This window comes from Lepeophtheirus salmonis, chromosome 2, assembly GCF_016086655.4.
Source record: "Lepeophtheirus salmonis chromosome 2, UVic_Lsal_1.4, whole genome shotgun sequence".
NCBI classification, from domain to species: domain Eukaryota; kingdom Metazoa; phylum Arthropoda; class Copepoda; order Siphonostomatoida; family Caligidae; genus Lepeophtheirus; species Lepeophtheirus salmonis.
In genome coordinates this window covers 21,763,773-21,777,672 of record NC_052132.2, presented here as the reverse complement: position 1 = coordinate 21,777,672, position 13,900 = coordinate 21,763,773, and the positions used below count along the sequence as shown (strand labels likewise).

The following is a 13,900-nucleotide window of genomic DNA, read 5'->3' as shown; positions in this document are numbered from 1 at the left end:
CTCTTTTATCATGCATGGCAATTAGGCTGTAGAAGTAAGAGCTAAGTGAGCGTGGTTTCATTTTAGAAGATGATATACTAAAGTTTTAATGGAAATACACTTTATCTCTATCATGCGTTGTAGTAGTTCGAAACGTGCGTTTGCCGTCGAAAATAAATATTCTTAAAAAATGACTTTAAAGAATATTTTAAACAATTAAAATAACTGCAAGTTAGCTCTTGAGTTTGTATTTGTGCAATCTTTAATGTAACAAAAAACAATTTTTTCGATTTATTGGCATAATTTGAAATTTGTAAAAATATTTCAATGAGAATAATTCCATATATAATTATGCTAAAGAGCGTAAGTTAGTACCCTAATATTTGATGTTATGCAAATCTAAATTGGGTAATTAAAAAAATTATTTAAGAACTTTTTGAAATTGCCAATAATAAATTATCTAGTCCACTAATCATCCACAGTCATCCAAAGTTATGTTGCTTATTGATTTTTTTTTTGTATTAAATAACTATCATCCCTTTAATTCCTATTATCATAACCTTTAAATGAATTTTTTTTTAAAGAGAATCAAAATAATATCCAGGTATTAAAATACTAAAGTTAGGTTTATTCAATGAATGGACAATAGGGGACACCTATCTGATAGGATATTCAAAACTGTGTAAAACAAAACTTTTTATGTTTTTTTAAAAGTTATGTTTTTCCAACCTGTATAATATATATGCAAAGGAGGATATATAAACATTCAAGTTGTTAAAGGTTTTATAAAAAAATAACCTCATATTTTATTACATTCAAATAATATGTAGATTCCAAATCTATGTTATTTACATCTTAGCTTTTAAAAGAAAATAAAAGATCATTTCCACATGACAACATGAATATGGCAATGGACCATCTTGGAGGTATAATGAACGACCAAATTTGATAAGGAAGGGTACTTTTGTTCCTAAATATACGATTTTCATTTCTAAAGCTATCTGATGAATAATTTTTTTAAATATTTTTTAGAAATTCACTCACCATTTTTTTACAACAACTAGATTTATTAGCAAATATATCTCCAATATGGTGTCACTGTCGTTTTATCATACAATATGTGATGTCAATGAAAACGATTTTGTAGATTAGGCTTTATTGGGTATTAAAAGGATATATCATTTGACCCATAGATTTAAATTTGAGAAGATAATAATCCGTATGATACATTTTTAAGTGGCCAAAAATGCTCCTTGACTGATGGTTTATAACTGGTCTCATAATGTTTTGTATTTTTATACTTTTTAATGTACATAGGACCCTTAGAGATTTTTAAAGTTTAACAGTATTTGATTTAGAATTAATAAACTACTTTTCCTATATTTTTTGATAAATACTATCAAAGGGATTTCCATAATGAACTGGGTACTTCTTTCATGTAATAGCATATATACATACATACGAGGGTATTTGCACATTGAATATTATAATATGTACGTAGAGTATACACATTCCATATAATACATAATGATTAAGGACCAAGCAGAACAAATGATGTTTCTCACACAAAGAAATACCCTTAGAGCATGATGTACACACATACAAAGGATATGTATGTCAATATACGTGTTTCAGACATGCAACACATTGAAAAGAGACATGTTTATTGCATATATAATGATTTCATGATAATCACAAAGAGATATACCATTCAAATGGGGCTCAAATAATAAATAAATAATAATGAGCAAACTCTAATTTAAAGAGAGCCTTCTAATTTTAAATATGTACAGTGTATATATATTAATATACAATGAAAATCGTATCCTTTTTTGATTAGTAAAAAACCTTTATTTGAATGTATCTCTAAGTTGGTAAAAGGATAATTGGTGCTCTTAAAAGTATCATTCCTATTTAGAGAGGTCATCTAAATCCGTCTAGTTTTTATTTTATATATATAAAGCATTTTTTAGCTGAATTACTGACCTTTTGGTTTTGTGAGGAAACATATATAAGGTGATGATGTCTTATACAATATACATACATAGATACATTACGAGTACATAAAGTGTATGTTAATAAAAAAGATAGTTAACAGAGGACGTATATACATTTGTAAATTATGAGATTATTTTCCTCAAAGAGAGATGTTATTTTTCTTTTGTTAATTATCCCTTAAAAATGGACTAATTTATCTATTTAATGTGTCTAACTCGAAGATTATGATTATAAAAATACTTGTATGTACATAGATAGTTTTTCATACCTTTAGCAGTTTTAATAATGATGAAGGATGAAGGAGAGAATCCAAAGGAGTTATGAGCTCGAAGTTCTATTGTGTAATGAGTATTAGGATACAAGTCTTTCAGTTCATAGCGTACGTTCCCTGGATGAGGAACCTCAGTACGATAGAGATCGCCTATTCGTGGACCAATTGTTGGCATAGAGTAGGGTTTCTTAGAATGGTCTCCGTGATAGGTTACACGAATGGGATAATAAGATACCTCAAAGTAATCCAAGGGCTCTCCGTTATCCTCAGGGATGTACCAACCTATTTCGAAAAAGTTTGGGCTTGTGAGATTATGTATCGTGTTGGGAGATACATCTGTTTCTGAGGGTCCATTATAGCCCTCTGAAAGTAAGAGATGCATTCCCATAATGATAGGAGACTCGGGTGGGCCACGTTGAGGCATAATTATGGGCATTCCGTTCATCCATTCAGAGAAGCCTACAAGGTTTTTGGAGGCAAATCTGAAGTGATAGGTTGTAGTTGGATGAAGGTTCTCTAGAATGTAGGAGCCACTCGGGCCTAAAAAATAAGTTTAAATAATATGTAATTAAACAAATAGCTAATAATTTGTAAAACTTGATGCACGTATTTAAGAATGAAATGAATAGAATCAAACAATTTAGTTTTCACTTTACAAATCTATTTTTTTTAACAATTTAGATAGTAACGCTTTTTTTAGATGAAAAAGTTAAGCATATATACATAGGTACATACGTTTAAAAAATTGTATGTTATCTTTTTTTTTTTTAATATATAGCGAATAGGTTACTTATTCTTTGACAAAACTTTCATAGAATTCTTTTATTTATTTACTTTATTTATGATTTGATGGCTTAGAAATAAATAAAAAAATCGATAATATATGCATATTATTTATACAAATAATGTCAAAAGAGTAATCCCCAGGTATACAAACATCCTTTAATGCTAATTCAAGTTCTACTTGATAAGTAAGAATTGAAAAAAAATATAGATATTCAAAAATTATTCAATATATAAAGTTTAATTACTACAGAATCGATAAATTAATCTGGAACCTAAATCATAGAAAGGGCAAATGAATTCTTTTTTTATTTATTTAAATGACTTGATGGCTAATTATTTAAAATATATATATATATTATAAAGGATAATTGTATTTATAGAGAGCCAATAATGGACTATGATTATATTACCCATATCAGCTGCAATTCCTCACTCAGTATCTTCTTATACCCCTTTGAATAATAGTTAGTCAGGCATTTTGTTTACATATGTCACTACTTTTCAAAAGTAAAACATAAGTCTAGGATACTGATATATAACATAGTAACAAAATATATTTACATGTTATATTAGTAGCTGGAGTATTACAAATAAATAAAATCTATCAAATAAGAACAGAATGACAGCTGTGCATACATAGAACCCTTTTAGTTGAACAATATCTGTCAAACCATTGTATGTACATTACTATCATCGTCATACGAAATTGACAAGAAACACTTCACCGATGTGGATTCGTCCATTGATTTTTCATTCAATACCATTCATAAAAGACACGGTTGTACTATTTCTGTTTATAATATGTAAAATATATGGTATAGAAAAAATAAGAAAATGAAGAGAAAAACCATTATGCATAAATGGACAAAAATATAGATATAACAAAATGGAGAATATTATAAAAAATTTGGGGGATTTCATTTACATTTCTTTTTCTTTTCCTCGAAAAAGTTTTTATCTATAAAATAAAATGCAAAGACCTTGTCTCTGCTATAGTTGATGCTTTCTCAAATATTGAAGAATCAACATTTTCTCTTAAAGTATAGAGTGCCTGGCTGTATCTATTACATGTCATCGAAAAGTAATAAAATACCCATACCGTAAATACTTACTTATAGGCCAAACTCTGCGATCTGCATTCTTCCACTCCAATGACTTTTCCTTATATTCAACAGCATAAGAGTCCAGCGGAAGTCCACCCGTATTGACGGGTGCAACAAAGCGAAACTGCACGGTGGTTGCTGTGACTTTATCATGTATAACTTGTTGAATCATACTTGGCTCTTCCGCTTCCTTCAATGATATTTCATGCGAGGCCTGTCCATGATTATTGAAGGCCTTACAGGTGTATCGGCCATAGTACTGTCGCGTAAGGGGAGTCACAATTAAATCACTCCTTGGACCTTTTCCAAATACCTGAAAGAATTGGATAATGTATAATCTTTTACGAATATAGAACTCATAATCAACTCCTCACCCGATAGTTGCGATCAATGATTTCTCTATCTATTTCACGATCTCGAATCCACCAAGAGATCGTTGCATTGGGTATTGCAGTGGCAATACAGGTCAAATTAATAGGGTTTTGGTCCCATGACCATTGTTTATCCATAGGTTGCTCCTCAAAAGTAGGAGAAAACTCCACTTGAATATGGCCAGAGCGAAAGTATTGACCGCCTTCGTTACGAGCCTGACACTCGTAAAGTCCATCGTCCTTGCGAGCAACATTGGAAATGGTGAGCTCAGAGACTCTCCATCTGGAATGTAATGAACACATGAGAGAGAAAATATAATTATTATAACATTATACACATAATATATAAGTAGATTGTAGACACATTAAGCCAATTCTATTTTTCCTATAATTCAACATGCTTTGAGAAGGACTCTACATTCAAGATTTCATTTATTTATTTGTTTCTCTTACTCAAAAAAAAAAAAAAATGTACATTGTATATATTAAAACTTATACTCGTATACAATAAAATCACACATTTGTATATAGGAATATATGTACCTATAATGTTAAATATAGATCCAACGTATACCATATGTATACACATTTAATTTATTAATTCAAAATACGCTTAAATCAGGATTGGAGTTACTGAGATTATTTATGGGAAGTAGTTTAACTAAAGTAACTTTATAAATATTATGTAACAGCTATTGTTTCTATATTCATAAAACTAAGGGAAATATCCTTAGTCATTAATAAATGTTGTTTGAATAGATTAGATACATGGATGAATCTACTTGTAGTAACATACTCAAACATATAATTCAACTATTGGGAATCAAATTTCAAAAATCATTAAATATTGGAATGCATTTTTTCCCCTAAAGAAGAGTTTATCAGAGAGAAGGAAAAAAATAAAACAATTTATCGATTTTGGCTTCAAGCTTAATTTTTCCATTATATATACATTATACATACTTACAATATGTACTAGTGTTGGGGTTCGGTCTGAAATTTGGTTATCATTTTTATTGGACAGATCTCATTTGATCCTTAAAGAAACTTGGTCTAGAACAGTCTCAACGAAAGAAATGTTAGGGCGGATATCGCTATTTATTTTTTCGAAAATCAAAAATGAGCTATTTTTTATGTATTTTTGCAAGGGGAATCTAAAAATTAAGTTTTTAGAACGATTAAACAACTCTTAGCTATATCAATTTGAGTTTGAAAGTATTTTTAATACTGTTATTTATATGTATGTTCTAAGATAAGCTTTATAATAACATTACACATGGATCATTAAGAATGTAAGTCTTCTGCTTATATACAAAATGAAACAATTTTATTAATGTATATACATTGTCAGGTTGTACAAGTCCTGATTTAATTAATTTTTGACATTAGACTCCTGCTGGTCTCTCCAGTCTTATTCCCCCTATCTCTCTACCAGTTGGGTACATTCATATTGGTATCGATGAGCTTTCTTACCTCTAAAGTCATTAGAATATAGGCGAGGGGTGGTTCTCATACATCCTCTGACCACCATATTAAATCACTAAAAATAGAAGCATAACAGTTGATGTTGGGTTCTCTCCTGACAGAGGAGTCACCCAAATGAGTGACTAGTTGCCCTTAACCTCTGGTAGTCAAGATTCTTTTCACCCCTTCAATTATCTCCTTCTGATCTTCAGAGCACAACATTGTCTGGATGAGTGATTCACTATGCACAAACCAAGCAGATTTTTCACAGTAGCTGTCCCTTCCTCTTCCATGACTTCGTTCCTCTGAGACTTGAGACATCCCAGTTGAAACAGGATATGCATGGACCCTTGAATCCAGGACCTCCACTTTGAACCAATATAGATAGTACATTCGAATAAAGAATTCAACAACGAATTCGAGATTCTTCATGTTATTTGTTTTAGTCCATGCTTTGACAACCAAAGCCTAAAAAGTAAGGTCACTGCGGTGAGCCAACGACGTTTATTCAGAGGTCCTATTTCTAACAGGGATATCCTTTCAGGGAGCAGTTCCTCTCTGATTGCACCGAAAATTTGATACCCATAGTATTGATCAGTTAAAGGATCTTGAGTGATCTTGGTGATAACTTTATTAAAGATATACGAGGAAATTAGGCTTTATATACAATTATATAACACTACAAGAAGTTTTTCCTATCAAGCCATGTAACTTATTGTGCGACATTGTAGATTAATTAAGGACAACAATGAGATGGCGTAGATTTCACTAGTATGCAAGTTGCACATCAACCATACCACCTTTCCTCCAATATGTAGTTGTAGTTTATACATGTTCTAGCTTTAAAACCAGTGTTGACATTTGTAGAGTTTCCTCCAATGACCCACAAGGTCTTATCAAAAACCCCATTAAGACATTTTGACATCATCTTAACATTATTTATTTTTATTCTGCTTCACCCGACACAATATAAATTCAAGCCAAAACCCATCAAGCTTAACTTTTTTAACTGCGCAGTTTCTATGTAATCTGTTTGATTCAGTAGACTGCTGATTTTTGGTCTCCGGAACTTGTTATAATTTTAGAAAAAAAATTGTTGCACTACGTACACTTCCTCAAAGTAGTATGTAATTCAAAATTACATACAAAATGTTGAAATTACTCAAATACAGCCCAGTTTTTCCTTAAGTAAATAACTTAAATTTAATAATTTTTCAGAATAAATTAATAAATTTGGATTGACATTTATAGAATGAGTTATATTTATAAATTATGTTTAGTACAGAAAACAAATAAAAAAAGCACCCCTCATTTTTAATTTTCGAAAATATGAAATGCACGATCCGCCATAATGGATCGGTCTCACTTAAAATTTGGTCTAGACAATGTCGTATAGATAAATTGTTGATAAGGTCATGTGTGTTTTAAAATTGTAATCATCAACAAAATGACGTTATATGAAGTAAAATGTGTTGCTTAAATCATATTAGTAAAATTAAAAAATCTTTGGGAGAAAATCGGTAAATATATTGAAATTAAAAAATCAGTTCACGATTTGAAATAATAAAATTTGTGTCTACGGTCTGAAGTAGCAGTCTTTAATAAAATATTGTTACATATCAGTCTAAAAAGAATCACTGAAGACCAAACCGAAATAAATATTGGTTCTTTGACAAAGTTTCAACACTAATATGTACGTACATATTCTAACAAATGATTAAAAAACGCATTTATCATTTACATTTGATTGAAAAAATGCAATTTAATATTCAGAAAAATCCCATTATGAAGTATTATATTATCAATCCATCAAAAACAAGTATAATTTTTTCCTCATCCATTATTTCTCACTTTTTCCCTTTTGAAAAAGGTAATTCCTTTATCCACTTACTCTGCGTAAACTGTTCGTCGTTATCTCTATTGTTTCTCATAATATGTCCTCCAAAAAGAAACAGAGAAAAGGGGCCCGAAATCAGTCAATAGTTAGCCAAATAAGATATACATCCCTTTTAGTGATGTCACGGATTCTTAAAAGTCACAAGAAATACTCTATAATATAGTTTTAAAAAAATGACTATGGAAGATCGCACTCTTTTTGTCATTGTAACTTGAACATCGTTCTTTTTTCCCCCAAAGTTGTTTTCATTATTTTTTATTCTTAAAGAGAGACCACATAAGTATAAAGTAATCACTAGAGCCAGAAAGACAAAGGGCAACCTTGAAAATCTGTAGGGGAGTAATACGTCTGAGTATTTTTGTGTCAGTTCTCATTTATTCGATCCATTCCAGTCTTAGGACCGGCCATAGCAGTCCTTGGGACATGTCCCTCGTACTGTCAGTACTAGAACTGATTAAAAAAAGATGAAATAAAGTAGAAACACGTCATCAAAAATCGAAATTTATAAGATTTTAGGACTGATATGCAGGATTGCTGCTGATATAATAAAACGTCATGACAACTAAGCTGCTCTCCTCCTTCCAAATTTTTTTATATCGTCTGGACTGATAAAGTATAAGTAAACATTACAGTATTGCAATTACTCCATCTGACCTCGGAATTGTCATTGAAGTCCATATTCATGAAGTAAATTTCCTTTTTTAAGAACGAACGAGACGCGAACCTACGTAAATTGAGTTCTTGAGAATAATTTCTCTCGAGCGTATTGTCCATTGAGCTACGTCATTCCATTAATTCCTTAATTTTTAGATTAAGAAAAACGACAAGGTTAGTTTGTTGTTCTTATTTGGGCTGTCGCAAAATTTGTTAGACTCATGACATCAATAACCCACTTCTGTACATATCATATTTACACCATTCATATACATTATAGAAATGCTCAAATAAGAGTAATAACTTTTCAATACAACTCTATATACCTATTTTTATTAATTATTTATTTAATTATATTAAACAGACCGTTTCTCTAAAATGGATAGCCTGTTCCTTATAAAAAGTATTTTGTATGATTGTATATACTATGTGTAATATGAATAATATCATATTAAACATATTATGTATACTTATTTTAGTCAGGGATTAAAAGAGAATTAAAAAAGGTATATTTGTTAATTAAAAAATTGACATAAACATTCTCTTTTTTTACAAAATGTAAATATAATCATAATTTAAGGGTTTGTGTCTGCTTTTTTATATACTTTGCTTTTAAGATCTGATAAAAAACAATACTTATTTAAGTCTATTGTATATGTTAATACATACATTCATACTCGCAAAAATATCTTCTCAAATAAAATAGGAATAAAGAATGCAACTTTTACCTACTACATACATAATATATATAAGAATATTTTTTTATACCAAATATCTTTAAAACCCATATGTTTGCTTGATATATGGAGATATTTACTTTTAAGGTAAGTATATGTACAAATACATATTCATATATATAATAATAAGACATTTATACGAACTTTTGCTCTCCTTCTGTGTAGTCAGGTGCTCTCTCAATAAAATTGTGCACGAGTATGCGATCATCATTTGGCTGTCCACCCGGAATAAACGGTTCACTAAAACGAAAAAATTAAAAATTCATTTTGATTATATTTAATATATTAAAATAACTTATATTTAATGAACATTGAACAATAGGGATGTGAAAATTGTCTAAATCCTTGTGAGTGTAAATCAATATAATTAGAAAGTTAACAAATGACATATCTGATGAGAGAGAACCCCATTGATGGTAATTGGTTGTATTTTTAGCTCGCTTGTGTGTGTGTGTTTTTTTTTTTGGAAGGAAGATGGCAACTTAATGAATAAATTTTCTTTTCCTAAGCTCTTGTCATTATTACTTAATTCCTAAAGAGTGAACTTCCTTTAATACTACAAAAAATTATATAAGAACAGATTGCACATTTGTGTGTGATCATAAAGGATGAAGAGTAACCTTGAGGATTTATTGCAGGGTTATATGCAAGTCCTTGTTGGACTCAGAGTAGAATTGAGGATCGACATCAGAGCAATTATGACTATGTCTTTGTTTATTTTCTTCTCATCCTTCCCTTTGTAACAGCTGTTTGTAGGTGATCTAATGAAACAGGATGACAGCTTAGCTACACTCCTCAAATTGTTAGATATATCTTTTATTTTTTTAACAAAGGGTCTCAAAAGGGTACGGATTAGTATAACTGGAAATCACTATATAAACTATAGTGCTCCTTGCTAGGTAATAATTTGAATTTTCAAAATAGGGAGAAATAATTAATAAAAATACTATTACCTTACAGATTACCAACATATACTTTTTTAAATGCATGTTCACGAAGATTTCAACAATTTTCACATCCATATAAAGGGGGTCCCCGCTTATCGCACTTTTTTGGGGGAAAAAACAACCGTGCGATATAAAATTTGCGTTGTATTGGGGCTTTTTTATAGTAAACCTGTAAAAAAGAGAATTTATCTTTCAAAGTCCACTTTTTAATACTTTTCCTTTTTTAAAAAAGAATGGTTAGGTAATAAAAACAATTAAGTATGCTAGACAAGATACTTGTAAAATATAATCTTATTCGGCTATTTACGTGATTTTTAATCCGGTAACTTCAATACTGTAAGGTTTAAATAATCGGAACTTAACCAATATTTATTCAGCAACCTTTTTATTTGCTAGTTTGAATGTTAAGAAATGTTCAAAAATTTTAAGTCTAGGTATCAAATCAAATACTTACAGGACACTCCCCCCCCTCCACATAGACAAAATTATACACTTCTATTATATGAATATATAGGCATAGTATAAACGAACTCATCAACAACTACAAAAATTCTTGTTTACTTCAATAGGTATATATTTTTTTACGATCTATTATCAAAATAAATTAAAAATGCGACATGTAGCGAATATGCCGCACTACACAGGGAGTCAAAATAATTCCAAACCCCCGATTTATGCGACATCCTTTGTCTATATAACCGTGTATATGTGTATTGCACGTGCATTGAAACAACATATGGTACATGCTGAGGAGGGAAAACAATAAATATGTTGTTGCTCATTAAATAAGAATTCATCAATTGAGCAGTGTGCTTTTTATCGTACGTAAACTTACAATTTGTTATGTCTGTTTATAAATATATAAAATATAAAAATGAGAGATTTGTATATAAAAAAATGGTTAGAAATTAAAATAGAAGGAAATCAAGAGCTTAATTTACTACTTTAATACATTATTTACATAATTTTTATAGATAAATCCCAATAACTTACTTGCTGGACCATTTTCTCCAAAAAATATCCGGCATGGGATCTCCAGAGGCCTTACAAACAATTTTCCCTTCAGGATCAGAGGCAACAAAAGTCTTATTATACAATTCCTGAACCTTTGGTTTGATTATCACGTTTAAAAAATTGGAAGACTCAATGCGACCTGCAGAGTTTTCAGCAATGCAGCGATATTCTCCAGCATCTCTACGATGAAGTTGATACGCAATTAAATGCCCAGTGTCCTTTTTGAGTGTCCATCCATCCTTGTTTGTAGCATCACGTCCTTCCCAATCTACCCACGTATAGGTTGGACGAGGTGTACCGGAAGCCTTACAATGAAACTCTGCTTTTTCATTCTCAACCCCTTTAACAGGACCTGGGCGTGTTACCCATTCGGGCTTAACTTGGACCTGGAAATGTGTAAATAGTTATTTCTTTATAAATAAATACGATTACAGGAAAAAACTCATGAAATAAGTAAAGTAAGTAAGAACATAGATCCCCTTACTTGAACCCATCATATACCATTCAAGACTAATTAATAGAAAAAGAAAAGAAGAGAAATCTAAAGAATCAAGTGCCAATAACATTATAATATAAACAGGAAATATTTTTTGATAAAGAACTCAAAAGTATTTCCTCATAAATCAATGTCAATTATGAGTATGTCGACTAAATTGACTATTAGGTCATTAGTGTAATTGTATAAAACTCCTTTAAATGACTGAAGGTGTTTAATTTTGACTGGATACATAATATGGAACCCGATTATATTCAGATTGTTCCCTTCTAATTCTAATAAGCTTTTACCATTGAAATAGATTACAATAATAAAAAAGGCATGCACGCTTAACTATAAATCAAGTTGTAAGCCTATTGAATCATACAAAAGATTTTTTCTGAGCATATTAGGAAAAAAATCAATTGAAAGAAAATGGTTATTATACCATATATATATTATACAATTGTATGTACATATAATTTGTCCCAACAAATAGTGTATATATATTTGTATGTATGCTTAATTCCATACATACAAGCTATGATTTTATAATGCAAATACCAAATAATTAGTTTAAACTTTATTTTAAATGCTTTTGTGATGTATAAAAACATTTGTATGTATATATATACTTCAAAACAAGACGTTCAACAAGAATTGATAATTTAAATGCAATAACCAACAGTCGGTTTGGTGTCTTAGTAATGCGGGTAATTAAATAACCTTCTTTCCAACTCTACAGCTTTTGAAGAAGAAATTGGTTTTTAAAGTATTTAAGCATATTTAAAAAGTGAAATACTAATTTTCTGCAAGAAGAAGTTATAAAAGACGACAATATTGTTTTAATGTGATGAAAATGTATATTGTATTTTGTTGTCAGTTGCCGATTTGTCTAATTTCTCCCTGAACCTGATGACATCATACTTAAATATGAGTCTTGAAATCCTTGATTTGAGCAGTTTGATAATTAATTTGAACAAAAATTTCCTGGATGCAATTGTAAATATGTTGTTAAAGAAGGACCATCAAACATAAATAAGTGTAAATTTCTTACAAATGACTGCCTTCTAGTGTTACTTCATCAAAAAAGTGCTATAACCCCGTGTTTAAAAACAAAATTACAAATCATATTTTAGAGGTATTATATGCAGAAAATCACTCATTTTTTAAAATAAAAATCACCAAGAACCCTCAGTCAGTTACTTGAATAAATTATAAATTTCTAATCAAAGAATTCGATTTTTGAAAAGATTTTTTTGTGTTAAGACGGATTACCACATCTAACGTTAGTTATACGACTAAATGTATATATAACAGATATTTTCGTGATAGCGACACTTCTCCCAATATCATTTATATACATGTACGAGTTGTGTTCGAAAAATAACGTTACTTTTCAAATTTTACAGGCAATGTATATATGGTATGCTAGATTATTTTATTTTTTGTTTTAGCACAATCAAAAAAGAACATAACATGTATTATTGAAATCCATATAATATGTTTAGTATGTTTATAATGGTTATATGTATATTACGTGTGCGGCGATTTTTTGCTATATGTCCTGGATGATGGGGCTTTGGTTTCGATATTATAACCATACATTCATGATTCGTCTCCAGCTATACCCCTTTTGAGCAAATCAGGATTATCATTGATATCTGCCGATAGTTCATTAGCGATATGTTTAAACCAAAAATAAACTTTTTTTCTCATAAATAAGTTATTAAGTCTATTGAAGATTGATGTTGTAAAAGTCACATTAACACTTTTATTATTTTTTCAATCATAACCTTTTATTTGTGCCCATTGGGTAAATGACTGACATATTTAGTTTCTGTCAACCTTGGAGAATAGGAAAAAGTTAAATATTGAAAGGTTTGAAAACATTTTTTAATTAAAATTTGAATAGGTCCAATGTACACTTATTTAATTATAAATTCATAAACCTGTAATCTACATGTGTCCCTGCAAATCGTGAATGAATTTTCCTAAGCTGAACTTTATCAAGATTCTCAAAAGTACAAGTAGTAAGACAATTAGACTTTATATAAATATTTTAATTTATATAAATGATCAAATCACAAAGACTTGACTTCCACCATCGTATCTATCCTAGTTTTTCTAAAAATGTTTTAGATATTAGCATATGACAGCGAAGGAAAGCTATGATTACTGGATATAGAAAAGTTAATCTTTCT

At 29.9% G+C, this 13,900-nt stretch overlaps 1 protein-coding gene across 13 annotated transcripts in view; it reads right to left on the bottom strand.

The window, feature by feature from the left end:
* Window positions 1-13,900, bottom strand: part of LOC121132656 (fasciclin-2) — a 131,322-nt gene that overhangs the window by 14,749 nt on the left and 102,673 nt on the right. For all 13 annotated transcript variants that reach the window (XR_011778981.1, XR_005869413.2, XM_071886692.1 and 10 more), the window contains 5 exons: window positions 11,201-11,607; window positions 9,405-9,500; window positions 4,512-4,791; window positions 4,147-4,450; window positions 2,246-2,788 (listed from right to left, as the gene is read on the bottom strand). Coding sequence is in view for 11 of the 13 variants with exons in the window: in XM_071886692.1 (XP_071742793.1) it covers window positions 2,246-2,788; window positions 4,147-4,450; window positions 4,512-4,791; window positions 9,405-9,500; window positions 11,201-11,607 (1,630 nt within the window). In the remaining 2 variants the exon portion in view is untranslated. The remainder of the gene's footprint in view (window positions 1-2,245; window positions 2,789-4,146; window positions 4,451-4,511; window positions 4,792-9,404; window positions 9,501-11,200; window positions 11,608-13,900) is intronic.